General features: G+C 44.2%; 1 protein-coding gene across 1 annotated transcript in view; it reads right to left on the reverse strand.

Moving 5' to 3' along the window:
- Nucleotides 1-795: 795 nt before the first annotated feature.
- The window catches only part of WRAP73 (WD repeat containing, antisense to TP73), a 38,658-nt gene continuing 12,460 nt past the window's right edge, over nucleotides 796-26,993 (reverse strand). Inside the window, exons 4-12 of the mRNA XM_006259597.4 lie at nucleotides 18,732-18,804; nucleotides 17,156-17,259; nucleotides 9,455-9,541; nucleotides 8,662-8,796; nucleotides 8,497-8,574; nucleotides 4,865-4,970; nucleotides 3,427-3,552; nucleotides 2,130-2,321; nucleotides 796-1,312 (exon numbers count right to left, since the gene is read on the reverse strand). Coding sequence (XP_006259659.2) covers nucleotides 1,203-1,312; nucleotides 2,130-2,321; nucleotides 3,427-3,552; nucleotides 4,865-4,970; nucleotides 8,497-8,574; nucleotides 8,662-8,796; nucleotides 9,455-9,541; nucleotides 17,156-17,259; nucleotides 18,732-18,804 — 1,011 coding nt within the window. The 3' untranslated portion in view covers nucleotides 796-1,202. The remainder of the gene's footprint in view (nucleotides 1,313-2,129; nucleotides 2,322-3,426; nucleotides 3,553-4,864; nucleotides 4,971-8,496; nucleotides 8,575-8,661; nucleotides 8,797-9,454; nucleotides 9,542-17,155; nucleotides 17,260-18,731; nucleotides 18,805-26,993) is intronic.

The raw sequence follows: 26,993 nt of genomic DNA on the forward strand, positions 1-26,993 counted from the left end.
TTAATTTGGCAGTAAATTTAACTTTAATTTAAGAACAGTTGTTTTTGTATTTATTCTTTGGTGACAGGTGTAGTGGCTCTTGAAACAAAGATGTAAATTTCACTAGCCAATTAAACAGAACAAGGCCCAGGTGTGTAATTTGATGCATATGATGCTGGCAGGCATTATCAAGACACGATACTGTTGGACCTTCCTCCTAATAGTTGTATCCAATTTGATTCCTCATTTCTCAAATTCATTTCTTACAACAGCTGAGAACATCACTCGTCCTTTCACTATTAGCCTAGTAATTGTTTCATCAACTCAAGTGAATAAGATAATGTGTTTTAAGAGTGGCTTTTGAAAAAGGCAGCTCTAATTGAGAGCAGTATCAATCTCCACAGAATAGTTCAGACTGTGCCCAATCTGATGTTTTAGTCTACAGAAGCAAGCTAGTTATCACACCTGGTTTGATTACTGAACATTCACAAAGTAAAGTTATACTGAACAACATTCCACTCAGGCTTAGAGTAACCGATTCCATAAGCATATTCGGCATCTAACAGCCCTTTTCTTATCACTTATTTAATTTCAAGAGAAACCACTTTTCTCTCATGTCTCGACTGCTTACATAAAACGTGTATATTACTCTGTGCAAGAGAGCCAGAAAGGTTGTTTGAGATATTGTTATTCATTAACCAATATCATTTTGCAGCGCAGTGTTACTAGTCAAGATGTGAGCACAACAGTGAAATGTATTTCCACTTCCAACTCAAAACACTAGAACGGAAAAATCTATACTTAGAGTAGGCTGGATTGATTTTAGTTATCAAAATGTTTATTGAGATATATAAAATTAAATAATTTCTATACACAATATACAAACAACTACAGTTTCACAACATATTTTTCTAGTCAAAAAGCTTAGAAGTTTTCATTATATTTTACTCCATTACTTCATTAAAATATCCTGATGCCATGTTCCCACCGGTTTTAGTTGCACTAGTACTTTGCAATTTAATTTTGAACAAGTCATTCAAGTAACTATCACAGTATTTTACAAGGGAGTTTTCTTTCCCTCCCCCAAATAAGATTTTAATGAGTTCAAAATATCTCCAGTTTGAAGACTGAGGTTCTGCCCCATCTTCACTCCTCTGTAAGTCCAGCAGCACATTTTCCATAAAGGTTTAATTGCAAGATGGCTTTTCTAGCCTTTACTTTAGTTATTTTACCTCCTCTCTTTCCAAGTAGCACAAACAGAAGTTATCCTTACTCAAGAGTGCCATTGAGTCCCCACCAGAGTGCCAGCAAAGAGAGAGGACCTGGAAATCACCTGCACACACAGAAGAGAAGCAACTGAGCAAAGAATTCAGGCACACTAAAAAATTTTCAGGAACTTGAGCAGGATGAAATAGGATCATATTTCAGAACCGAGCACGTGGATTAAGACCTGGCCCCTGGTGTCTAACAAAGACCAATCAATTCCAAATCTCCTCAACTTGCTAATATAAGGTACTTCCTATGCTAATTTGCTAATACTTTAATGGAAGTAAATTTGAAGTAGTTACCTTTTTAAAATGACCCATACAAACAGTAAGGTTTCTTAAAGCAATTAGCAACATAGCATATCACTGAGTGCAAATGTTCTCAAGGGCCTTGTAACTAGCCATTTGGGGTTGAGGTAAGGATATATGGGAACTTTAACTGCTTTTTAGTGTAGATATTGCCATATTTTCTGTAGCTACTTTCAGTATCAATTAATTTGAGGTATCCAAAAATGCATTAGATGCTTAGCTGTCCTAATTTCAGCATCTGAAATTCTGGATAGCTACAGCTTCTATATGCAGCCAGCCCATATAAAAAGCAAGGCCTTTAAAGTACAGTTTAGGTATGTCAGTAACTTAACCATCATAGGCTACATCATCACCTTATATTTCGCTCTTCTTGTTATCTGGTTATCCAGTTTCATTTAGAGTGTATTATTTAAGGAAAGGCAATATGTACCTTTTCAGAAGTTCCAAACACACTTTTAAATCCATCACTTCAGTAACAATGTTTTGACCAAATCACCACATTAACAAATGAGTTTTGGGTGGTTGTTTTCGGGGTTTTTTACATGTAGTTGCAGCAGTAATTTCAAGCTGCCTTACCTTCCATTGGTACCTGCACTGACACGCATCCTGCTGGGGACCACAGGTACACTTTACTATTTCCAGTGCATATGGCAAGTCGAGGTTGGCGTGGGTCCCACTGAAATGAGTTAATGGTACACAACTGCTCCAAGACTACGAACAACTTAAGCTTCTGAATGTCCCAGATCCAGATGGCATTAGGAGTATTATCTACCAAAATGGAAACAGTGCCAATACCGTAAGAAAAGAAATGCAATATGCAGTGTCATTTCAATACCTGACATTACACGTTTTCATTGAAATTCCTGATCTGTATTACCATTTACACCACTGGCAGCATGGTGCACAGTGCATAAAACTCTGTATTACTAGCAGGACTGATTAACAACCTTACAACCTGCCTTGCTGATCAGCCCTTAAGTAATGATAAGAGGTGCCAAAACTGTAGATTGAAAGCCCCCTGCGCACATCATTTATAGCAGAGGTATGCCAAGCTTGCTCTCCAAATAGGCCTTAATCTGCCATTAAGGGGAACTGCAACTACAACAAAAGAGTAGTTCGGTTTATATTCTTGTCCTTAATTGTCTTTTCTAAAACTACTTACAATGATGCTATTAGTGGTGGTTTCTGTCACATGGACATTTCTCAGCAAGTAACTGGATTAAAAGCTTCTCCCTCAGCTGATTCCATAAGAATTTTTCTCCATCAGTTGAGGTAAACTTTAATGAGTCTAAGAGCCCCCCAACTCCTCTTAGGGCCACAAATGTATATAGTCATATATAGGAACTTCAGTATTGCCAATGGAAAGAGCTATACATTCAAGCCATCATCTCTGTATTTAAATAAATAAATAAATAATAAAAAAGCCAGTGTTTTTAAAACTGCAGAATACCTATATACAAGGAGATATTCATTACAAACGAAGCCAGGGGAGATTGGTGTTTTACCCAGTATCCGCTACATTTATGTATATGGTACAATAATTTAAATATGAAGGGGTATAGCCAGTTATCACCTGGTGCATTAAGGCCAAGTGTTTGAGTTCATGTATCACCAAGGCAGCAGTTAATAGCTGATCCCTCGGTCTATCATTTTATGATGTGAAAACTCATGGGCCGAAGTCCTTTTGTGTTTGTACAGTGTTAATTAACAAAATGCAGCCTCAGTCCTGACTCCAGCCTTGAGGTGCAACCATAATACAAATAGTTAACAATTATGGTATTTACTTCCAAGATTACCTTCAGAGGGTAGATGACAAGACCTAGATAAAACCAAAGAGATTTACCCTCTAAAATATAGCCCTCTGGGAACTAACCATTTTTAGTTGCCAGGAAACAGTTATCAGGACTAAATGCCAGTGTTCCAATTCCAATTCTTGGATTTGCCCTATCAGCAACTGGTTTGATGTACTGTAAAGACATGGGCACCTGGGAAACATCATCTAGAATTTGAAATAAGATCACTTTAACAAACAATTTCATACAGACAAGGCACTGATACATAAATCATACCAGCTAAGCATTCTAATCTCAAATAAGAGAATAATATTTTGCATTGTATATCATTCCATAACTGGGGGATCTTTGACCTTGTTGGCCATAGCCAAGCTCACCACCATTGCCAGAAGACCCCCTCCTGTAACTGGCAGACCCCCCACCTCTTGACTCACTATCATCACCACATCCCTCACCACTGCTGAACCTCCCACTGCTACCCCTGTGCTGGATCTGGCCTGAAACGAAACCTGCAGCCCCAGGTGAGTAAACTAATATTCCATATGGTAAAATTTCATTACTTCTTTGCCTTGCATGACTGTTAACTAGGTAATGACTATAAAGTGCACAGTGCACTTAGTATTTATCAGGGTGGATAAAAATCAACAACAACAAAAAATCAGATTATTTCATTTAAATCAGATTTGATTTAATTGTATTTTTTAAGATGCTTTAAAAATAAACTTACATATAGTTTTAATTTAAGGTGTGTTAAAGCTCAAAGTTAGAACTTCCTATTATATACTATTTGAGACAATATATTCATGTAACCTTTTCAGAAGTTTTATAAATAGATCATAACAGGCCATGGACTATATTAGGGGCCCAATCTTATAGGGTTCCCAGAGGCTCCTCTATAGATTAGTAAATATTAAAGAAAGTCACTCTACCCAATGGGACTCAGCACTCAGTCTAGAAGATCCCATTAAGCATCTCTATGATGCTTAGTTTCACTTGTCCAACTGGATTTGTCTCTCCAGAAATCGTATAGGCAGACAAAATTCTTTAGGTAGATGTGATTTTTTTATTAGACCAACTAAACAGTTGCAAAAATTGTTCTTTGCAAGCTTTCAGGCACAAATACCCTTCTTCGGGCACAGGGAAAGTTTGTCGTCTCCAGAAAACATCCTTGTTAACAGAAGTATATGGAGATAAGAGATAACAGACCTAAGTGAGATTACCCGCCACCCATCAGCCCTATCGTTTCTCTGCAAGTTTGTGAACACACAGTCAAGCTTTTACCTTTCTCTAAAAGTGCAAAGTTTCAAGAAGTTAAATGAATAAAGGATATCAAGAATGCAATTTTGTAGAAAACGATTAAATCAAGGCTTCCTGGCCAGTGATTTAAATCAATTTACTTTAATCAAGTCAAATCCACCCTGGTATTTATGTTATCTGTTATGTGTTCTATAACATTGACTTAAAAAATATAAAGATTTTACACAATCACCAGCACCATAACATGCAACTTTTGCTTACATTTACTTGGTATACTGAAGAGAGAGCTGGCCAGTGCTCTGGTCGGAGGGAAAGAGAGTTTCTGTGTTTCTACAGTTGCAGATTTCTCCACTTCCTTATAAACAATCTGAATAGAAACAAAAGACAGTTCCACAAAACAAGATTTGAACCAGAGGTATTAAAAAGTTATTAACATTTCACTCAAATCCAGGACTAAAGAACATTCATTTTAATGCACACATTGTTTCTAAATACATCTAGTTATTTCATAGCTGAAGTAGCCAGATTTGAGAAGGCAAATTCTCAATTTCAGGACTTCATATTCCCCTATTTGAAAACTAAGTCCACAATCAGAAAAAGCTCTGTGCCACAGAAAACCACAATCTATGTAAAATGAGTCAAAGAGAGCACATACTTCCCATATGTTTATCAACAGAAGACAAAATTGGCTAGTATAGCCCAGCAACCGTTAGTGGGTAGGACTTTGGTTTTGATAAGACGTGAATATTTCATTTCATGGCACTGAAAACTAATGCAAATAAGCCATATTGAGGTGATAGCAGAACAGAAAGCATATATATGTTGTGACTATAACTGGGAGTTTCTAAATGTCAACGCCAGTATGAAATTGTACCAGCAAGTGGCTCCAGTCTTTCCAATGCAAACAGACAGGGCTATTCTCACTTGTTTCTGGTTCTGACTTTCAAATTTTGACTTTTATCCTCAGAAGCAAAGCTTAAAGATAACTGTGTGTTTGTACTTCACAACTCTTATAACCAGAGATCATGGTTTTCTCTGTTTAAAAGATTCAATATTTATAATTTTAAAACAATTTAGAAGCCTACCAGTGTCTCAATCATTATAACAAAATAAATCTTAAATATCTATTTGGTGTTTGATTTTGGGGTTTTTTTAATCATAGAAGATTAGAGCTCCTGCTGCCCCCTTCAGTCACCAGGATGTAAGTCCAGCTGCAGCTGTCCCTCCCACTGCTTTGTGGTGCTGAGCAGCCCGGATATTTTGGTGCCCCTCACTCCCAGCCCACAGCTCTCCATCCCTGCCAGTGCTCCTCATTCCTGACCCACAACACCTCACCCAACTGTGCGTGTGAGGTGGAGCCAGGGAGGGTGTCTGACCGTAGGTGATGCAGAGAGTGATTTCAGACCCAGAGAGTGATAGTCTCTGGAACAGTTAACATGGCTCATGGGGACCAGTAGTACCCCCCAGGGTTCAGTACTCAGACCAGTACTCTTTAATATATTCATAAAGGATCTGGATTCAGGTGTCAGAAGCAAACTGGCTAAATTCGCAGACTACACCAAATTGTGGTGAAGTGCGGTCACCCTAGAGCAACGATTCCCAACCTCGGGTTGACATAAGTCACCAATGTGATGCCACAGCTGGCAAAGCAGATAACTCTGGCTTGCATCTACCAATGTATCTCAAGCAAGACCCAAGAAGTCGTCCTCCTGCTGTACTCAGCCTTGGTGAGGCTGCAGCTGGCATAATGCATCCAATTCTGGGCTCCACACTTTAGAAAGGACGTGGAGAAGCTTGAGAGAGTCCAGAGGAAAGCCATGTGCGTGATTAAAAGTCAAGAGAACAGGCCTTACGAGGAGAGGCCGAGAGGAATGAGACCCTTTGGCCTGGAGAAGTGAAGACTCAAGGGTGACTTGGTGGCAGTGTATAAGGGGAGAACGTCTGATCACCAGGGCACCCCAAGAGAAGACAAGGTCTAACGGTCACAAACTGGTGGAAGACCATCGTAGACTGGACATAAGAAAAAACTTCTTTACCATCCAAGTGTCCAGTCTGGAACAGACTACCCCCAGAAGTGGTGATCCTACTCTGGATACCTTTAAGAAATGCTTGGATGTTTATCTTGCTGGGGTGATCTGACCCCAACTGACTTCCTTCCCCTTGGGCAGGGGGCTGGACCCAATGATCTTGCGAGGTCCCTTCCAGGCCTAATGTCTATGAAGACACCATAGGCGATACAGTAGAGTGACCGGGGGGGGGGGGGGGGGGGGGGGGGCACGCATTTCCCCCACCCCCCCGCACAGATTTGTGTGCCTACAGCAGGACATGGGGCTACAGCCTGACCAGACCGACACAGGCAGGAGCTGCCTTCACAGTCCAGCAGGCAGGACCCAGAGCAGGAAGACAGAGCAGGGCAGCAATACTCATTGCTGCTGCCACTACTGCTGCCAGGACCTCCAAGTCAGCTGCGCCACCAGCAGCACGAGGAGTAATAGACTGGAGAGGTGGGCCGTGCTGCCTTTAACCTCCTCCTGCTGCCACCTGCTTGCATGCCAGGCTATGGCTCTACCCTGCCTCCATGGCCCTGCTGTCACTGTTCCCCTCAGGCCAACCATGCTGCCCCCCAACCCCACCTCCCCTCCAGGGTACAGCCATGGAGTAGCCTGAGGGGAGCAGTGGCAGCTGGGGCATGGCACAGGGTAGAGCTGCAGCCCAGTGTGCACGCAGCTGGCAGAGAGAGGAGGTGAGGGCAGCATAACCTCCCCCTTCCCCCCCACCAGTCCATTACTCCTCTCCTCATGTTGTTGGCAGCATGGATGGCATAGAAGTCCTGGCGATGGCAGCAGCAATTAGCCTTGCTGCCCTGTGCCAGTCCTTGCCTGTGATCGCTCTTCTCCCACTCCCCACCAGCCCCAAGCAGCCCCTTGCAGACAAGAAATCTCCCAACCTACAAGGGGAAACCCATGGTTTCCTGTGTTTTTCTCTTTCAAAGGATAAAATCGGCATTTTTCCGTAGCAAACAGAAAACCCAGATCCCTGCTTATAACTTATTTTGAAAAGATGACATAGAAGGAGAAGGAAAAAAGACAATCCCCCCATCCCCCCAAAAAATCACAATGAAGTTATATACCAAGAAACTAAAACAATTTCCTAACAAAGTAAATTTAAACCAAACATTCTGTAGTTCAGGTCTTTTGATAAGCAGCAACAGTATATTTATGCTGACTTAAAAAAAATTATACATCATGAATACTAATCCTTACATAACATACTAATAAATAAGACTTGCTTAAGTTCCTTTTATCAGCTGTATAATACAATTACAACCATTGGAGACCCTCTTTTACTTCATCTGAGAGAGACTATCATGATTGGGGTTAAAATGTTCTCTTCTTCCTGACAACTATGAAGCACTCTGTGGTCTCACACACTTATCAGACTCAAGGATAAAAATAAACCGAAAGAAAATGCTCATTGAGTTTAACGTTTGTAAAGATGAAGACTGGTCAGATTACAAATATTTCAACTGAACCCTTACCTAAACGCCTAGTCATAACGTAAATTTGTTTCATAGAAAGTACACTTTCATGTTCACAACACCACATGAATACTCAGTCTAACAGTCACCATTCCTAGCAGAAGACATTAGCATGTGTCAGTAGTCTCCAGGAATCAACCACACCATATACCTAGACAGAATAAGAGACTGTGGGTGCATTCAATCAGATTAATCATTTTAGTTGACATAAATTATCCTTACTTCAACATTTTGATTGAATTCCTTTACCAACATTTGCAGGCCAGGAAGAAATCAGGACTTCAAATTAAAATATTTTTACTACTCTCTCTCACCAACAGATAATGATCCAAATAGGCCCTGATTCTGTACTTACAATCTTTGGGTTAGCAATGATTGGAGGATGCTCAAACTCTGTGATCTTCTTCCACGTCACATGGTTCAATATGCGTACCTGATTCAAAGACAGTGTTGTAAGATGGGATTGCCATGATGACAATTTTGAGTCTTGACTTCAAATTTTTGTTTTGTTTTGTTTTACCTTTTCATCATAGCTGCCAATCGCCAAAAACTGACTGCTGGGGCTCCAGGCAATTGATTTAATACCCAGCGACCATTCATATGCACGATACGTGGATAGCAGTCGGCCATCAAGGGAGTACAGCAAAATTTTATACTGGAACACAAATTCATTAGCTCTAAAGACTAGCGATATTGTTTAAAAAAAAAAATGAACAGGCAAACAAATTTACTGATACAAACTAAATAGCCTTTTGTCAGGTTATCCTCACCTAACATCCACATATGTTAAAGGAAGAGTTGTCTTTTTCTCTACAAAGGCAAGTTATTACAAAGCAAACTAGGGTGTAATTTTATAGAACACTAATTACTCCATACTAACTGCAGGATCACTCAGCACACACCAGCTTTACTGCTCAGAGGCATTTCAAGTGTGCTATAGAGTCACATCCTCATTTCCTCAAACTTAATTTACCAGGTAAACAATCCCTTAGTGAAAACTCTTCTGTTAAAGATTTGGGTAGCTGTTCTGCCATTTTTCAAAACAAACTAAAAGTTAAATTTTTAATACAATACATATATTAGAAAGAATAAGATGGATAATTTAGTAAGTGTCCTCTGATGGCAAATGCAGGAACTGTTTGATATACACATGTAAGACCACCACCCACTTAACTGCATGATTGCTTTTGCTAAAAAAATATGCTCTTATGCTGTTATTCTTTTTGACAATATACTGCTTTATGTTGTAAAAGCAACTAGGAAGTTTCATCTTTAAGCATTTACAATCTTTAGAAACAAACTCTCTCATATACCTCCAGACAGGTATCCCACACGGCCAGAACACATCCATTTGGAGCCCATTCAATGCCAGCCAAGTCTTGAGTTTCAGTGTCAAAATGCTTTCCAAATGGAGAGAAAAGAAAACTGAATAGTTAAACACACAGTGTTTCAGTGTTTACATCCAGCTCTACAGCTTAATAGAACAATCCACTCTAAATTATCACTTCTACTTATTTAGATCCTATTGCTGAGTTAGCAGATTCCACCCCTGCCTCCATGTTTGATTATATAAAACAAAATTCTTTTTCCTTTGTTATAATATACTACTTTCACTCTTTCCTTATTTTCTCTAGGCAAGATGGACATAATTAAGCTTTCTTAATATGAAGTGCATTTTCCGGTGGCCTTTCATAGCATGCATTATTTAGACTGCATAGTCTACTTTAAATAGAAAATATAGACATACTGTATTTTACTCAAATCTGAAGACAACTCTGAATTTAAAAAGGAGCACCCCAATAATTAGATCCCATACAAGGAAAAATCTTAATTTGGTATTATTTTTATAAACAGACCTAATGACAAAAACTATAGTAATACCAGGGGGTGCATCTATACATGCACCTTACTGCAGAGCTCACCAACTAGCTCCACAGTAAAGCATCACTGTCTACAAGTGCCCCGGTATTAGTACACAGTAAACAAATTAAATCCACCGTAAGAAATATCTTACAGCAGAGTAATTAACTGCTCTGAAATGCATATGTAAATGGTGACTGGGCAGGGGCCAGACTCCTGGTGGCTGCCTAGGCAACAGCGCCACAGGTTTTGTACCCTCATGTCCCAGCCAACCCCAACGCTGCCACCCACAGCCTGAAGCTGACCATACCCATGCCCCCTGCCAGCCCGGGCCTGCTCTGCCCCAACTCAAATTGCTGCTGTCCCAGGCACACATGTAGATGCTCCACCTGAAAGCAGTTTACTCTGGCTCAAACAGCTCTAGAGTTTATTGCTTTACCTTGATTTCACATGTAAATCATAAATTTCACATTAGTTTCAATTCAAACATGAACTTAATCTATATTAGGTTCTGTCCAGATTCTGGTGAGTGCTACTCCTTTCAGACCTACAACTTAGGACTGGTCACTTTCATATGGGACTTCCTGGGGCATGATGGACTTCACCTCTCAGTGAAAAGTAAAAGTCTTTTCTCCAACAGGTTGGCTGATCTCCTATGTCGGGCTTCAAACTAGCTCAGACAGAGGACGGGGAGGCAGAAGGAGAACATCAGGAACCTGCAATGCATGGGACGTCCAGCAGTACAGCACAGGTAAGCAATAAGCAGGTAAGCTATAGGGGGCCCATTGGGCATCAAAGCCAGGGGGCAACAAAGGCACCAGTCACAGGGCTCAAGTGCCTATACACTAATGTAAGGAGCATGGGGAACAAGCAGGATGAACTAGCACTCCTGCTTGCAGAAAACACTTACGACTTAGTGGGGTTAACAGAAACCTGGTGGGACTCTACCCACAACTGGGTGGTACACATTGAAGGCTATAAACTGTACAGAAAGGATAGAGTGGGGAGGAGAGGGGGAGGGGTTGCGCTCTATGTCAAGGAGCGTTATACATCAACCCTTATCAAAACGGAATTGGAGGAGGAGAAAGTAGGATTGTGGGTTAGGACACATGGTGGTCAAGGGGAAAGGGATTTGGTGGTAGGGGTCTGCTACAGACCCCCACACCAAGGGGAAGAACTAGATTTGGAACTCCTGAGGCAGCTCTCGGAGACCATAAAGACTAGGGAAGCGGTAGTCACGGGGGACCTAAACTACCCAGACATCTGCTGGGAGACATGGACAGCAAAGTCCCACCATTCATGCAGGTTCCTATCCTGTGTACAGGACCTCCACCTGATGCAGGAGGCACATGGTCCCACTAGGGGGAATGCCTTACTGGACCTGGTATGGTGAACGGGGGATGACATGGTAGGGAACCTACAGATCAGTGGTCACCTGGGGGGCAGTGACCATCAAATAACAGAATTCACCATAAGGCGTAGAGTGGGAAGGTAACTAGTAGGGAGGAAGTGCTAGACTTTAGGAAGGCTCACCTGAGTGAGCTCAGGCATTTAGTTAATGATGCACTGCAGAGTAAGAGATTTGGCGAGATGGGAGCCCAGGAAGGGTGGCTGTGCCTTAAGGAAGTGATCCTTCAGGCACAGAGGGAGATGATCCCGATGCGGGGGAAAAGGGGCCAAGAGGTTTCCTTGGCTGACCAGAGAAATCCAGAGCAGCCCACAGGCAAAAAGGGGGGCATATAAGCAGTGGAAACGAGGACAGGTTACTAAAGAGGAGTATGACTCCTCAGCTCGCAGTTGTAGGGAGGCAGTTAGAAAGGCCAAAGCTACCATGGAGCTGAGGATGGCATCTCAAGTAAAGGATACCAAAAAATTGTTTTTCAGATACATAGGGAGTAAAAGGAAGGCCCAGGGCAGTATAGGACCACTACTGAATGGGCAAAAGCAATTGGTGACAGACAGGGGGGACAAAGCTGAACTCCTCAATGAGTTCTTTGCCTCACTGTTCCTAAACGAGGGGCAAAACAAGTCTCACAATGGGATGGTAGAGAGACAACAGCAGGGCACCTGACTACCAAGCGGTGACCCCGGGATGTTGCAGAGTCACTTGGAAGGGCTGGATGCGTTTAAGTCGGCAGGCCCGGATAAGCTCCATCCAAGGGTACTGAAGGCACTGGCTGATGTCACTGCATAGCCACTGGCAAGAATATTTGAGCACTCGTGGCGCACAGGCCAAGTCCCGGAGGACTGGAAAAGGGCCAATGTGGTCCCTATTTTCAAGAAGGGGAGGAAGGAGGATCCAGGCAACTATAGGCCAGTCAGTCTCACCTCTGTCCTTGGTAAAGTCTTTGAAAAGATTATTAAGGCGCATATATGTGAGAGCCCAGCAGGAAAAATTATACTGAGGGGAAACCAGCACAGGTTCATAGCAGGTAGATCATGCCTGACTAATCTAGTCTCTTTTTATGACCAGGTTACAAAACACCTGGATGCAGGAGTAGGGGGTAGATATCGTTTACTTAGACTTCAGGAAGGCCTTCGATACGCTATCCCACCCATACTGGTGAACAAATTAAGAGGCTGTGACATGGATGATTACACAGTCCGGTGGGTGGCAAATTGGCTAGAGGGTTGTACCCAGAGAGTGGTGGTGGATGGGTCAGTATCGACCTGGAAGGACGTGGGCAGTGGGGTCCCGCAGGGCTCGGTCCTTGGACCGATACTCTTCAATGTCTTCATCAGTGACTTGGACGAGGGAGTGAAGTGTACTCTGTCCACGTCTGTGGATGATTCAAAACTGTGGGGAGAAGTGGACACACCAGAGGGCAGAGAACAACTACAGGCAGACCTGGACAGGTTGGACAAATGGGCAGAAAACAATAGAATGCAGTTTAACAAGGAGAAATGCAAAGTGCTGCACCTAGGGAGGAAAAATGTCCAGCACACCTAACGCCTAAGTCATCAGCAAAGCTAACTGCACTTTATCATGCATCAGCAGATGCATGACAAACAGAACCAAGGAGGTGATACTTCCCCTCTATCAGGCACTGGTCAGACCGCACTTGGAATACTGCGTCCAGTTTGGGCGCCGCACTTCAAGAGGGATGTGGATAACCTGGAGAGGGTCCAGAGAAGGGCCACTCATATGGTTAAGGGCTTGCAGGCCAAGCCTTACAAGAAGAGACTGGGGCACCTGGACCTCTTCAGCCTCCACAAGAGAAGGTTGAGAGGCGACCTTGTGGCTGCCTATAAATTCATCATGGGGGCGCAGAAGGGAATTGGTGAGGCTCTACTCACCAGGGCACCCCTGGGGGTTACAAGAAATAATGGCCACAAGCTAGCAGAGAGCAGATTTAGACTGGACATAAGGAAGAACTTCTTCACAGTTAGAGTGGCTAAAATCTGGAATGGGCTCCCAAGGGAGGTAATGCTCTCCCCTACCCTGGGGGTCTTCAAGAGGAGGTTAGATAGGCATCTGGCTGGGGTCATCTGAACCCAGCACTCTTTCCTGCCTATACAGGGGGTCAGACTCTATGATCTACTGAGGTCCCTTCCGACCCTAACATTTACGAATCTATATGCATCCTCGCACTCTTCACTGTTCTCATAAAACATAGTCTTCAGTTCCATCCATGGGCACTGGATATACAGCACTTCTTGAAGCCTTTAATAATGGATTCTGAAAATATCCTTTCCCAAGAAGTCAGAATCTATTGGCAAAGTAGTGTTATGGTTGGCTTCATAATCTTCCCACCAGATCTAAGCACATGGTTCCCTGCCAAGAGCCATTCTGAGTACTGACACCATAAATTGTCATTAAAGGGCTTATTTACTGACATCCAATAGTTGGAGTTGAAATGTCATACCAGCAGGTCTGACTACAAGATCACAATTCACTGACTGAATTTTTGCTTTCACATCTGACGTTAAATACCTTCTGAATGAATCTAACATCAACATTCCTCTTTTCTTTAGCAGTGCCCCAGGTCTCCATTTCCATACAACATCTAAAGAGTCATTCATCAGTTCATTTGACATCCATTCTTGTTCTTGGCACCCAAACACTATTTCTGGTAGAAACTTTTATTTTGGCAGAGTTTTGCTTTTCAAAATCATAGGTTGGCAATTTTCTCCCATCCACCAATACTGCTAACATCACTAATTCACAACTTTTCATTTCCTGCATTTCTCCTAATTATGGATTTTGTGCCCCTCACGGATGATAGCATTGCTTGGCATGTCAATATAGACTGGTCTCAACAGCATTACATATCTGGCCCAGCAGGTAATCATATTTTGTGTAGCCCAATAATATACCACCAGAATTCAACAATTTTTTTGCTGCAGTCTGATGATAATTTTTGCACAAGTGATGTTCTTTATCTTGGGGCTAAGCCACTATGTCGCATCATTTGGATACACCACCCATTACTTGCTTTGAATTTTTTAAGAGGAACATTCAATTCCTTTGCTATTTCTAATGCCTTGAGTCAAAGCACTTCACAGGTAATTGGCATTCCCCTCCCTTCTCGAGCATACTTGAGAACTTGCTTATCAGATTTCAGAAAAGTGACCTTATTTTGGACCCCTGAATGTTTTCTGTGTGGACTTAGCATTTTGGGGTTTTCCTTTTAATTGCTTCTATCAATGCACAGTTGCTTTAGTAATATTATAACTTCCTTCCCACCTCACAATTACACTTTTTTAGCATAATTTACAACCTTCATTTTTAAGTTTATATCATAGCTGCCCCTTAATCCTTTTGGTATCTTCAAATTTGTACTACTTCTTCCTTTTTCTTACTACATGGTGAGCATATCTACACGAGACGTTTATTGCGCAGTTGACTTACTGAACAGTAAATGTCTCAGCGTCTACATGTGCACCTCTATTAGGGTGAATGAAACTAATAAACTCTGCAGCAGGGTAGTACTTGTAAATACAAGTACTACCCTGCTGTGGAGTTTCTTTGTGCACAGCAGGACATGTGTAGACACTGCTCTGGCTGGCTGGGGCACAGGGTGCTTCAGTGTGGGGCTAGCTGGCAGGCAGCCCCTGCACTGAAGTACTCTCATGCCTCAGCCAACTGCTCCACAGCATATGGAGCCCAGCTGAAACAGCCCTGGGCTGGCAGGCTGACCTCCAGGTCCCCTGCCAGCCCAGGCTGCTCCAACCAAGCTCCATGTGCTACACACAAACTTTGGAGCAATAAGCTCCAGATTTTATTCATGCACATTAATCGCACATGTAGATATGCCCATTCTGTAATGGGGATCCCTTACCACTACTCACCCCACAGAATTTGCCATGGTTTTAAATTTGGGCCAGTCAGTGGTGATCAGTCCCTGTAATCTGCTGCTTTCCCTGCTACCCTGGCTGGGTGCTCTCCTGCCACCTGCCCCTCTGCTGGGTACTTTGCTGCCCAGAGCCTTGCTGTGTGCAAGGTCCCTCACTGGCTAGCTTATGCTGGGCCCCTCGTTGTTGCTTCTGGGTCCGTCGCCACATGCTGGATCACTTGTCACTGCTGCCTGGTCCATCACTGGAATTTCTAGTCTTGCCATGTGCTAAATCCCTTACTGCCACTGCTAGGAATCTCAATGTGCACTGGATCCCCCCCTACTGCTGCCCAGAGCTTCACCTTACATTGGGTCCCTCACCATATGCTGTCCCTCATCACTGCAATTAGGTCCTTCCCTGTAGCATACAGAGTGTCTGGCTAGACCCCAAAGGTCCCTCCTCCTTGAGTACTAGCAAGCCCTTCTTGGGTCCCTCCCTGCTGTGTACTGACTGGGATCCCTCCTTCCTGGGTGATGACCAGCCCCTGCAGGGTCCCTCCCTGCTGTGTGCCTGCCAGGCCCTCCCCACAGTGTGCTGGGTGCCTGGCAGGCAGGTGATCAGGTGACTTCCAGCTGCTGCCTGGTCAGGGGGTACCAAGACAATTCAGCATGTGCTGGCCAGGCTCCTTGCACACAACTCAATGACCCAGCAGGCACTGGTCAGGCACTGCCCCCACAACATGCAGGATTTCTGGCCTGTATGTGCTGAGTCACTCTGAGCTGCTGCCCCAGTGGCAAGTGCCAGAGCAACTCAGCATGCACTGACAGCCTGGCTGTGCTCCTTGCCACATGCCAGGTTGTTCTGGCACCCACCTCTTGAGCAGCAGCTCAGAACAACTCGGTGCACGCTGGCCAGAAACTCCACATGCTGGGGGGACTGTGCCTGGCCAGTGTCCACCAGGTCATTTCAAGCTGCATCCAGGGTTCCTGGCCAGTGGGTGTTGAGTCACTCTGAACAGCTGCCTGCCAACACATGCTGAGTTAATTTGTCACCCTCTGGAGAGAAATCCTGCATGCAGCTTGAAATGACCAGCAGGAGCTGGACAGGCACCCTCTTGCAGAATATGGGGTTTCTGGCCAGCATGCGCCAAGTCCCTTGGCCAGAAACCCATAGGCTGTGGGGACAGTGCCTGGCTGATACCTGCTGGGTCATTTTGAGCTGCCTGAAAGATTTCTGACCACAGGGTACCCAAGAAACTTGGCATGTGTTGGTAGGCAGCAGCTGGGAGTGACCCTACATTAGCTGGCTAGGAACTCTGCACGCTGAGGGGAGGGTGGCTTGCATGAGCCTGGGCACCTTCTGCTGGTTGGCCATGTGATGGGTGCCTGGCTGCGCTGTTTCTTAACTAATCTCATTGTCCCCTGCACATTTTCTGATTCCAGGTAAATCATGTGCAATAAGACCAGGCTTAATTTTCCCCATGTTGAATGGGAGAAGGGGAAACCCTCATCTTATAATGGACTAAATACAGCAAAAATAATGTTGTAATTTACAGATTAGATTATTAATTTGTAAATTCTTTTCAATGTACTTGATACAATGTATTTTACTGTAACAATAATTCCTCAAGAACTGAAGACAGGATATTTGCAGGGCCTCACAACAGAAGTGTGGCACTTGATCAGTAAAGGTTTGTGATAACCTGAGCAGATTTTTCCACATACTTGTAGGCCAACCAGAGGGCCAAGGAGATCCTCTATATTTGCAAGTCTAAACATGAAGAATTAAAGCAGTCTGGTCACTTAGCTGTAATTTCTACTAAAGAGTGTACACTTGAGATCTGTGCAATAGCAGTGGAATATTAAGAGGCGCCTTACCCGCAAGAGTTGCCAATCACTGCACACAAATAGGCTAATGAAGTCTTTGCAGTCACGTCTCTCTGCTAAGGCCATGTAGTGACCATCTTTCGTAAAGGCTATCCCTGCCAAAAAGATTAGAGTTTTATGAGGTTAAAAGAAAGTAAAATTGTGAAGTCAAAGCAACAGCTTTTCATGAAAGAACAATTAAAATCTTTATTTTCCTTTAGCCTGTCCTCTAACAGATTAACATCTGTTTCTTCTATTGCAAAGATTAGTTAGTAACTGGTTTGTTACCTTGGAAGTTTTTACACATTAAATATTTAATTATTTTGTCAGGTCACATGTTTAGCCACTGTCAGATCATGTTTATGTAAAACTGTACTTTAATAAAAGAAGTGGTTAAATAAATTGAGATGGAAGAATTCGTTTTTGAAATAAGAAATTCATGCCCTTTCCAATATCAGTTCTCAACAGCTCTCACATAAAATACCTGAACTGCTTCATGTAAGGAAGAGTAGCATGATCTCAGAACAGAAGGCAGCTAAGCTAAAAGCTAGTATTCTAACTTCAGTTCTGACACTAATTCCTTTTTTACGTTTCTTAAATGGCAATCAAAGCCACTTATCTTTTTGAGGATTAGTATTAGTGAAGTGATAATATATCCAACCAACCGGCCAAACAACCACATTATTCACTGATGTAATGGAGTGCATTAGGCACTTTGCAAAAGTAAGCAAACTCCTTGTTCCAAAAAATCCCACGATCTAACAAGCGTTACCAGAAGTTGCTCCCACCCTTCTCTGAAGAAGCTATCATTGTACATGGGGCAAGTATCCCCCTTCTTGGGGTTTCACTTTAGTGGTAACAATAGTCTTCAACCCAAACTTTTCTCTCATCAAGCTTGGATGAGTCTACCATTTCTCCTGCACATTCTTCCTTTCCACCATATTTGCCTTTGTACCTACCCAAAGAAACTTGCATCCCTTTTTCAGTCCTTTCTGGAATTAATTAAAACGCACCTGCCACTAAGACATGACAGTAAATTACTCTGTCATCACACATAGCTCAAGCACTGGACATCAGTGTCTTGAATCTCTATGCCAGGTCTCAGTATGCCACCCTGTTGCAACCATGTTTGCATGGATTGAGTAGAGATGCATACAAAGAAAGAGTAATGGAGAGACATTTACATGCTTTTGTGTCATTCTGGGCTCTCTAGCTATATGATTTACAGAAAATATCAGTAGTTACTGTAAGACCTCACAACCATTTTGTTCAGTATCTTAAAAAAAAAAAAAAAAAAAAAAGACATGGGAAATGGCCAATTCAATAAGCTAAATGCAACACTTGCATCTCAGGCAGTGAGAACATGATTACAGAATAGTTCTCACTGCCACTGACTACAATAATGGTAGTACATAGGTACTGAGCTTGCTGAAGGAAGATTACATTCTCCAAGGCTGATGTACAACTCAGGTGGCAAGAACTCAGATGCACCCAGATCCTAAACATATGTTTGATCATTATATGTAAATTCCATTCTCTGCTGCCATTATTAAAAATACCATTCCCATATTAGGTTTGATACACTCACCCTGCTGACAGGCTTTGGGATACTTGATATAAGATACAGATTTTGTACACAAGGACCAGACAGTTATCCGCAGCTGTTGGAGAGAACAAGACAAGATAGTATTTGTTTATCTTTGCAGCTGAAAAAAAAGTATACAGGGAACCTACTTCCAGAACACCAAATGCTCTATTAGAAGAGTGCATGTTACTCTGCATATTTTTTTTCTGAGGGTCTCATGTCAAAATATATAAGACCACAGAACCCAAAACATTTGTTAATACACAAGAAACATTGTTAGACTCCCTCTATTGTGATATTCAATTCTTTTTTATTCACAAGCATCTTTTCATAACACGTTTATATAAATCTTCTATTAAGTTGTCTAACAATTCGTCAAGTTAAAAGCATCGACAGAACTAGTACTTTTGCTGTCGTTTTATTTCTTGGTTGCATTGTTTTCAGGTGTAATGTATTGCAGCCATTACAAAAAAATAAATAAATTCCACTATAATGCAGTATACAGTCATCTCGGATTCCACTATAAAGCAGTATACAGTTATCTCGGATAACTGCAGACCCACTTCTGAACTTTTAAAAGCAGGGAATTCCACGAAGAAACAAAAGCAAACAGTCCTTCCGTGTTAGATGTAGATGTGTAAGAGTTTACATTGAGAAGGTAGCCTTGCCTTGCAAGAAGTCCTAGTACCAAACCTGGTCAAAATGTTGGCAGCAGAAGCCTACTATGTACATTAATAAATTACAAGAATTTAAAATGCAAGTAAACATGAAAGACAAAACAGATCACCAATTCTGCACTGTCCATGTTCAATTCAGTTAAATAGTCCCAAATTTTCCCACATAATTGGAGATCAGCATAGGTCTGATGCAATATCTAGACCTAAGGAACGGAGTTAAGTGCTATACATCAACTATGATGTCTTTGCTTTTCCTTAGTTCTACGAGTTAAATGAAAAGCCTTAAAATTACTCCACAAAACATTAGCATGGGATCCTAAGTAAATCTAAGATCTGTAAGCACTGAGTTCCCATAATTAAAAAAAATATTAGTGACACGTAGCTCAAGTGTTGCAAAGCATACAAGATGCAGAACATTAACACTACTTCAATAAGAGTAATATTAGTTGTGGATAATAGGAAAAGAATAACTTCACACTGTCTGTGTCTTATAGGTCACTTTCACCTACATCAGAGGTGGGCAATTATTTTGGGTGGAGGGCCACTTATGGGAAGTTGTCAAGAGCCCATGGGTAGCCCCGCCCCTTGACAGTTGCCCCGCCCCTGGTTGCCATATTGGGATCGGAAGTCCGACCTCCTAGCCCCTGACCTTTGCCATTGGAAGTCCCTCCCCTTGCCCTGGAAGTACTCCTTTTGGGAGGAAAGGTGCTGTGATCTGGAAACTGAAAAAGAAAGAAATTATATATACACACACACACACAACATCTACTATAACCTATTTTAATTTTATTTAAAAATATTTTTCTACTGATTTATGTGTTTTAAAAAAGTGTATCTAGAGGTGTATGCATAATAGCTTAAAATACAGTCCTACTGTGTGTTTTGTGTGGGCAGCAAGGGGTATAAGTGGTGGTGTGGTGGGAAGAGTGTGTTTGTTTGAGTGTGTGTGCATGCATGCTGTGGGGTGTGGGTATGCTGGGCTGGGTGTGTGCTGAGAGAGAGCCAGGGCTGGGCTGCCAGCTCCATAGCGTGCAGCTATAACACACTGCATGTGAGCCTCACACGATGCAGCCAGGCAAACCCCATGCCCAGGCTGTTTCTACAACCCCACCCTGTCTCTGCCAGTCCCAGGGCACTTGCACAGGCTCCGTGTTTCTGCCCGCCACCACCTTTCCCTGCGTTCCCTCCTGCAGGCTTGCCCACTGCTCCTTGCAGTGCTCCCCGTGGCCCCCACCAGGGCCCACTGCCTGCCACAGCCCTGATGCGACTCCACCGCCTGGTGCAACCCTGCCACTCACCATGGCTCTGCCATCTGCCGGAGCCCCCCGCGGCTATGCTACCCACTGGGGTCCACTGCACCTGTGCTGCCACCGCCCTCTGGGGCTCTGCTGCCCGCCGGGTCCTGTTGGGGCCTAGCTGCAGCTCTGCCACCCACTGAGGCCCGCCTCCTGCTGTGGCTCTGCCGCCTCCTGGGGCCCAGCTGCAATTCTGCTGCCTGTCGGGGCCTGCTGTGCCACCTGCAGGGGCCTGCCATGGCCCCACTGTCCACTGGGTCTCCGCCACCTACCAGGTCCCACTGCAGCTCTGCCACCCACGGGGCCTGGCTATGGCTCTGCCACCTGCCGGGGCCCGCCACCTGCTACTGCTCTGCCACCCACCACAACCCCACCAAATGTCGGGGCCCGCAACGGACAGTTGCCCGCCATGGCTCTGCTGCCTCCTGGGGCCCGGCCACAGCTCTGCCACCTGTCAGGGCCCACTGTACTGCCTGCCATGGCCCCGCTGCCCACCGGGGACCACCGTGGCTCCACTGCCCGCTAGGGCTCCACTGCCTGCTGTGCACCACGTGGGTCCCACCACTCCCCGCAGCTGCCACGTTCCGCACTGCTCCCCACAGCCCCCCTCCCACTGCACCGCTTCCTGCAGCCCCCACCGCTCCCTGCAACCACCACTTCCAGCCACTCTTATCTCATTTTCCACTCAGAGGGAGGGAGGGGGAACAGCTCCAAGGGCAGGGGCCAGAAGCCGCAGAGGCTTCTGGTTGGGGGCTGAGGGCAGGAAGGGGGTGGGGGGCTGGGTGGAGCCAGGCTAGCCTTCTTGCTCAGCCACAAGCTCCCACTGGGTCTTGCTGCTGCTGGTCGCCTGTCATCTTTGATAGGCGGCCACAGGCAGACATAAATTAATTTTCTAAAATTTTTAAAGGCTCCGCAGGCCAGATAGAACAGGCTGGTGGGCCAGATCCAGGCCGCGGGCCGTATTTTGCCCACCCCTGACCTACATAAACAATTTCTAAGTCTCAAACAATGTGAAATAAATAGTCGAGAAAGAACAGAGAAGTTCTTGCATTTAAGTCTTTAATGAAATTCAAGAGAATAGGAAACAGTGTCAGTTCAAGACTTAGTGACTACATGACTAGTTAATAAGTCTACACTGTACTTTTCAGTTTTTGAAAAATCAAGGCCCATGCTCATTAATTAGCATCTCTCTCCCCACTCCTCAACCCATGCCAAAAAACACAACGTTTCACGATTATCCAAGAAGCTCAATTTACAGAAGTACCAACAGAAAACAAACTATACAAAATAAGTTATATCCATAGTGAGTGAGGTATTTTTGGAGACTTGTGCATCTGCAGAATGCAGGAACTGCAGAGGAGGCAGTCAGCTGCAAAGCAGACCTCTCCACAGCACTTCAAGGTCACAGTCTGCATTATGGAAGCTCCACGTTACCATCTACAGATTATTCAATTAAAAACAAATACTTACTCCCCCATAGCAACAGCAGCAACACAAAACACATGCGCCTTCATCAATATGCCAAGTGAGCCTTGCATTTATATTTGGAGAGGAAAACCAAATTGAAAAAAGTTATTTTCTTACATGATGGAGAAAGGTATACTAGGAGGAAAGTCCTGGTACAGTACCAGCAACACCAACACATCTTACAATCAATAGCTAATATAATACATAATGTAAAATAACTATATCATTCTCCATATCGATTTTAATGGTTTGTCTAAGAAAGGGGAAAAATAAAACCATTAGATGATGTTACAGTCCTGAAGGGAGATGTAGTTGCCCTGTCTCAAGGCCTACACCAGGAGTAGGCAACCCCCGGCACATGCGCCAGGGTGTGGCATGCAAAGGCACTTTGCTTGGCACGTACCCCAGGGCAGATGGCAGAAGAGCTGTGAGGAGTCTGATCCTTGTTGTGGCAGCGCAGCCTCAGCCCATGCACCTGCTCCCATCAGCTAGCCAGGCTGGGGCTCCATGGACCCAAGCGGAGCTGCTTGCTTGTGAGCAGCCTGGGCTCTGTGGCAGGCGGGCAGGGCCTGCCCAGAGCCCAGGCTGACTATGGCATCAAAATGGGAGGCTGCAAGTGACTGCACCAAGGTGCACAGAGCGCCATCCTGGCTCACTGCTGGTGGCAGGTAAACACATACCTCAAGGCAGACGGCGCGGAAGGGGCCAGGGCTACACTGTCACAACAAGGATCGAGCCCCTCACAGCTCCCCTGCCATTCGCCCGACACGCCAATATCTTACAAATTGAGGTTGCAAGTGTTTTTGCCACTCTGCCCAAAAACACTGCCGACCCCTGGTGTACACCAACCACTGCCACCAGAGTTAGGAAGCTTCTACCACGGTTAGAATGTTTTTGCTTGTCCCTGCCAGGCTTGCTTAAAACTTCCCTGAAATAGCCTTCTCCAACAGCGGTCAGTCCTGGTCAAGCATAGTTTTTGTTTATGTTTCTAGAGCAACTTTGCAGACTTTTCTTATTTCACTAAAATGAATTTTCCAGCCACAAAGTCAGATCCTGCACTTAACTTCTCAGACACTAACACCTGCTGCATGTGGCAAAGCGATGACTCGAGTGCTGGCCCACCCGTACTTTTACTAAATCCTAGTAAGTGGTACTTCTGCACATAAGAATCCAGGGAGCCCCAAAGCAAGAGATTATTAGTTTTAATTCACCAACCTCCTCCATGGTTAACATCTTGAGAAGGTTCACATAAAGAATAATGCCAAAGGCTGCTTGCAAGAGAGGTCTAAAGAAGCAGCTTAGAAGTTGAACCAGGGCTTCTTGCAAAGCAGGAAAGAGCATAGTCAGTTGCTCCTTTGCTCCCCACTCCTCTATCTAACCTTGTCTGAACCAAGGAAAAATGAAGAGTTAGTATAGGAAGTAGTGGTAGACGCATGTTTATTAAGGTACACCGATAAAGATTTTTTTGGGCAGATAATGATGGCCTTATTAACCAGCCATATTGGCCAATACCAATCCAATTTCCGATATGAAGCCCAGCAGCTTGGAGAGCAGAGTCCACCTAGTAAGTCTGGGGTGGGGAAAGGGCACGTGGGGCCCAGATTGAGGCCCCCACAGTAAGAGAAGGAGTGGAGCTGGGGCAGGGGCAGGCACTCCACAGCTGGGACAGGGCAGAGAACAGAGCCATGGCTTGTCTGAAGTAGTGGGGGGGGGGGAGGGAGCGGCTCCTGCCACTGCACACCCTGGGGGAGGCATGGCAGGGCACATGCCCCCCCGGATCTATGCATGGAGTGAGGGTGGGCTGCCCGCTGCACACACAGGGCCAGAGGCTATGCCAGCCTTTTCCTAGTGGGGAGGGGCTGGGCCCAGGCTATCATATCATAGAAGTAGGGTCGGAAGGGACCTCGTAGATCTTCAAGTCCGACCCCCTGCCTGGGCAGGAGGAAAACTGGCCTCAAATGATCCCAGCCAGGTAGGCGTCAAGCCTCTTCTTAAAGACTCCCAGGGTAGGAGCCAGTATCACTTCCCTTGAAAGTTGGTTCCAGATCCTAGCTGCCCTAACTGTGAAGTAGTTCTTACAGATGTCTAATCTAAACCTGCTCTCCAACAACTTGTGGCCATTATAACTTGTTATCCTGGGGGCGCTAGGGGAAACAAGGTTTCCCCCAAACCCTTCTGGTCCCCCCTAGTGAGTTTATAGACAGTCACCGGGTCCCCCCTCTCTGATGAGTATGACCACATGATGGTGGCTGACTTGAGAGAGCTGATGAAAGAGATAGGCCTTCCAGTGAGAAAGGAGAAAATGGCCGGGGCAGAGTGGGCAGCACTGGGAAGGGGGCTACAGGGCAGGCTACATCCACCCCAAATTCACCATAGTCCCCACCATAGCCGCTCCCTTCCCAGCACCACCACCCGCCCCAAGCGCAGCCAGATCCAGCCCCCCCACTGGGAAGAGGCTTGCGCAGCCCCTGGCCCCAAGCGCACAGCCCACCCTTACCCCATACACAGATCCAGGGAGCACACGCCCCCCCATGCCTCCCCTGGGGATGCGTACAGCAGCAGGAGCCGCTCCCCCATCCCCACCCACTAGATGAGCCACAGCTCCATCCTGTGTCCTGCCCTGGCTGTGCAACACCTGCCCCAGCCCTACACCCTCCCTCACCACAGGGTTCTCGATCTGCTCCCGCCCTTTCCATCACCACAGACTTACCAGCCGGATGCTGCTCTCTAAGCTGCTGGGATGCATTCTTGGCCGTGTGCGTGATGCGGTTTCATGCATGCACACAGCATTTATCGGTGTCATTATTGACCACATCAGTCAAAAAAAAGAGCCAACTGCTGATAATGTAAATTTTCCTTTTATTGGTGCCAATACAATATGGGTTGATGCATCAGTGCATCTCTATTGTTTAGCATTTTTATCACCCTCCTATTTAACTTCTTATAAAGTAATAATCAAGTATTTCTTGTACTATTTTAGGACTTAATAACTGTAACTAAACACTTGGTCTTTGAGGAATCCATCAGATAGACCTTTAATAATCAAGTTTTATATCACTACAACTGCTGACTTCCGGACACACAAAAATATATACCATTATTAGGCTGTTCCTAATACAAGATTTACTTTAAAAATACCAACACAATGCCTACTCACATTCTTCTATAGCAACTGAAATAGTGACACAGTGCTTGCTCCTATTAATTGCAGTGTTAACTATACTTGCTGCTGCTCCTCCCTTAATCAAATCCCACAGCACATATTCACACACATTCTATGCCACTTAATGCAAGCTTAGCAGCTGCAAACTCTGAATGCTAAAGTTCAGGGTTACAGTTTTTCAGGAGACAGGCATTCAAGCTAACAGTTTTATTACCAACTTAGCTTCTTGGTCAACGTGCCTGTTGGCTCCACAAGTACTCTGCACCTAAGGCACTCCTACACTGCCCCATGTGGGCAGTCTGGACCCTTCAGTAGAAGACAAACACCTGTTGCTTGTATAAAGCCCAAGTAAATGGGACCAGGGAACTTCCCAAGGACAGAAAATAGCAAGATTGTAGAGTCATTCTAACCTCTGCTCTCCTTTAGCTTTCATTCCACTCCATTCAAGAAAAGACCAGCAAATCTAAACTGGAAGAAATCCTGTTGCCCAGTGTCTGTATTGTGTAGAAGATAAAGCAAATGAAACCTCACAGGTTTCCAAAGCACCTCAAGTGCACTAGGCACAGGTCTTTTTATCATTATGAAAAACTGTCCCCTCATCAAGCAGTTGATTTCTGTGAGAACCTGGGGAAACTTTTCATGATTGATTTAACTGTATTAAACATTTTTATTTTGCTGTTATAGAACAGGTACCCTACAAAGACACAGTGCATACATTTTTCACATTTTAAAATTCCTACATGCATTTGCACATACATTTCCTCTCCATACAGTTTTTTTTTACTTGCAATGATTAAATAAAATGGGCTTTAGCATCCCACAGCACCTGAGAAGTCCAGGAACTCTCCCATACTAAATAGTAGCATCTCTTGTCTAATCTCACTTATAGGCATGTGTTTAGGAGTTAGAAAACCCGCTTCAAATCTCTGCCACTCATTCCATGTGATCCTTTGATCAAGTAACATAGGCAGAAATTCTCCAAACTAGTTTTCCAAACCTAACATTTAAAATTTCTAAAAAAACCACTCAAAACCCCACAGACCACCTGGATACCTACCATTAGATTCTCTCATTTGGAAATACTGCTATTATTTGTGACTTAGTTCAGCTACCCCATCTGTGCGACAGAAAGTTTTCCAAAACTATAAAAAGTACTTTAATAACACCTATGGATGAAGTGTGAGGTATGATTATCTTTGCTTATATTTGTCAACATGTGATTAATCTTACTGTGAAAAAAGGGAGCCTTCACATTCACATCTGTAAAGGCCACATTAAAATCGACAATGAGCAGTACAGGTGAAGGGGGAAGAGTATAGAAAGGCATGTATGCAAAATAAAGGCACAATATACCTTGAAATACTTAATAAATTCAAGGAAGGAAAAAAACCCAGACCGTTTTTGCAACAGGAAAACACAACTTGTGGCCAAATAGATGGGCTCAGGCATTTCTTTACTCATCACTCTGAGGGGTTCTCTCTCCACGCCCCCCCCACTCCCCCCCCAGCATAGGTTCCTGGATTAAGTAGAATTGTCAAACTCACATCCTGATGATAACAGAGTCCAGGAAATTTTCAGCTGTTGTTTTGCAGTGGAAAAACAAACCAGAAGCAGAAGCATTTTTAAAATAGCCTAAAAACAGCTGAGAAATAAAAAGTATTTA

This window comes from Alligator mississippiensis, chromosome 13 (assembly GCF_030867095.1).
Source record: "Alligator mississippiensis isolate rAllMis1 chromosome 13, rAllMis1, whole genome shotgun sequence".
Classification (NCBI taxonomy): domain Eukaryota; kingdom Metazoa; phylum Chordata; order Crocodylia; family Alligatoridae; genus Alligator; species Alligator mississippiensis.